The 2,615-nt window shown below is 48.0% G+C and overlaps 1 protein-coding gene across 3 annotated transcripts in view; it reads right to left on the bottom strand.

Moving 5' to 3' along the window:
- Positions 1–1,404: 1,404 nt before the first annotated feature.
- The window catches only part of PABPC4 (poly(A) binding protein, cytoplasmic 4 (inducible form)), an 11,709-nt gene continuing 10,498 nt past the window's right edge, over positions 1,405–2,615 (bottom strand). For all 3 annotated transcript variants that reach the window (XM_010134197.1, XM_010134196.1, XM_010134198.1), the window contains 4 exons: positions 2,549–2,615; positions 1,817–1,910; positions 1,579–1,709; positions 1,405–1,491 (listed from right to left, as the gene is read on the bottom strand). The exon at positions 2,549–2,615 is cut by the window's right edge and continues 3 nt beyond it. In XM_010134197.1, the coding sequence (XP_010132499.1) occupies positions 1,405–1,491; positions 1,579–1,709; positions 1,817–1,910; positions 2,549–2,615 (379 nt within the window). The remainder of the gene's footprint in view (positions 1,492–1,578; positions 1,710–1,816; positions 1,911–2,548) is intronic.

Below are 2,615 nucleotides of genomic sequence, written 5' to 3'. Positions count from 1 at the left end.
TCTCTCCTGCCGAGGACAGGGAGAGCCAAACCCCCTTCACATTCAGTGGAAAAATACACCCCGCCTCCCATCAGTGACCGCTTACAGTCATCTCCCATCTAGATGCTAAACCAACCCCTCAGAAGTGGCTTGTGGCCTCAGCTGCTTCAAAAGAGTGATTGTCCAAAATTAACAGGCAGAATAACTCAATTAAATCTCACTTTTAATTATCAATCAAATCTCACTTAACGTATCAATCATACAACTGCCCAGGAGTTTAATCTTACTGTCATACCAGATTCACTCATCAAGACGACAGAAAGGATGACAAACAGTGACAGTTTTTATTCCTTTATTGATAAATGCTTTCCAGACTTTCCAAACTGGGTTGTTCAGTTAAAACCAAAACCACAAAATACTTTCAACCTAAAATCCTCGACATCCTCCTTAGACACAACGAGTAGCTCTGTGCTGCCCACAAAGGAAAAGCTTGCAAGCCCAATTCCGGTTTTGGAAATAAATCTAGAGCTTCAGAGTTAACTTACAAAATTAACTTCAGTTAACTTCAAGATTAACTTACAAAATGCAGTAACAGAACTATGGGATATGATGCATGGCATTGTGATCTGCAGGACAGTGAAGTCTTCAAACATCTTGAGCTGATGTCTAGGAAGGAGCTATTTGGCTTCTTGGCATCCTAGAGAAGGAGAGGAAGAGGAGTTACCTCGCACAGCACTCCTGGCTGTAACAGCTGTGGGCAACAGCCACTGCTGAGCATCTGACAAGAAACTCAAATTCTTCAGCAGAGAAGCCAGAGGCCGGAGCCACTGCGAAGTGTGGGTGGAAGTACAGAACCCTCATCATCCCTCATGATTTTGAGTTGAGCCATAGCAGCTTCACACGTTCTGCAGGCACCAGTTCCAGATGATCCACAGAGAAATGGACCATCAAAAGCAAGCAGCAGCTCTAAGAACCCCAAAGCTTATCCAGCAGAGGAACAGGAGCCAGCTCCAAACACAGGAGAGGGCATCTGCCTGGGCAGGCCTGCGCAGGGAAATGACTCTCCTGACCCCAGCACTGCAGCTTTACTGGAGGCAGGTGGCTGTCAGGAGGAGGAACGGGCACTAACAGCCTATTCAGCCTCCAAGTCACTAGAGCATCTTGTGTGTCTCATTTTTTCCAGATTAACAGTTTCACAAGGCTCATCTCAATGCATTATTCCTTCCCTGACACACTTCAGGGACTTCTGCAGCACCTTTCTGATGCTTAATTACAGTGAGATTGCAGAAGAGCGTTTCTAAAGCTGCTACAGAGTAATGACTCTGTTGGGAGAATCTACATACAGGGTTTATTTTTTTCCTTTGTTCTGTTTTTGAAGCTTGTAACTGAAGGTACAGACTCAGACACTCACCAGTTTTCCTGGGTTTAAGAGGTAGCAGCAACCACGCCCACCTTCTGGGCAGCTTCTTTCTTGGCTTGGTGAGCCTGCAATACTGCAACGGCCTCCTCCACCTCGGGGAGACAAGTCCTCGATGAGACCGGCTCCCCCGACCGCAGCCTCCCGCAGTCTGCTCCCACCCAAAGAACAGGCCAGCTTACCTTGGACCGGAGGGACTCGGGGGACTCCAGCATGTGCAGCAGCTCCGAGTTGTCAATCTCCAGCAGCATTCCTGTGATCTTCCCTGCGAGGCTGGGGTGCATAGCTTGGATCAGAGGGAACAAACATTCTCCTGGGAGGGAAAGTTCAGACAGGCGAGTTTCCATTAAAAAGCCATCTTTGAGACCCAAGAGCATTTCCGAGGTAAAACACAATCTGTAAGGACTGAGTTTCACGTACCCAGCATCTGTTTCTGCTCCTGGGGAGGGGCAGCAGCCAGCATGGAGGCCGTCAGCGGTTCCTGTCCCTGCACATGTACTGCAGGCTGAGGAGCCTGTAGAAGGGCAGACATGAGGGGTCCGAAATGGGTACTGGGCTGATTGCTTCAGATTTAGAGACAGTAAGATATTCCCTCCTTCAAAACACAATCTTTGTTAAGCCCAAGACTTAAGTTTGAGAAGAGGACAGATCAGGTGCCCTTGGTTCACAAACATGTTCCCTCCAAGTCCTGAGGTCAAAATCCCCTAATGTCACAAACGGGCACTGTAAATACCTTACAAAAAGGGATCAAACATTGCAAAGATAAGTATGGCAACCGAGAAGGAGCAACATCCACACCTGCTTTTTCTACCACGCAGAGGTCTGTGGGAGAAATGAACTGTGCTCTCAGTGATGCCCTAGCGAGGATCTAGCAGAGAGGTGAGAGCATGAACGGTTGCAAAATGGGAAAGCAAATAACGAAGAAAAATATCCTCACAGCAGATGTGGGTTAAAAAAAGGGCCTGCAAGAACAAGACAGATAAACCAATGAGGCTGCCCTGGCAAAGGTACAACTGCCAGGTTTTTAAATTCCAAATCATGATGCTTGTCTGGCTTATAAAAGTAGCTAAAAAAAACCCCACACTCAGTTGCACCTAAAACCTGCTGGACTGAGCAACTGCAGGGACATCACAGCCCAGGCCCTCATGTTACCTGCAAAGGCTGGACTGTGGGGTGGGGGCTGCGGACACTCGAGGCGTATTTGTACGGAGGAACCGCT

Source organism: Buceros rhinoceros, unplaced genomic scaffold (genome assembly GCF_000710305.1).
Source record: "Buceros rhinoceros silvestris isolate BGI_N320 unplaced genomic scaffold, ASM71030v1 scaffold16424, whole genome shotgun sequence".
Classification (NCBI taxonomy): domain Eukaryota; kingdom Metazoa; phylum Chordata; class Aves; order Bucerotiformes; family Bucerotidae; genus Buceros; species Buceros rhinoceros.
The sequence above is the reverse complement of the archived record's forward strand: the minus strand, read 5'-3'. Positions and strand labels throughout refer to the sequence as shown.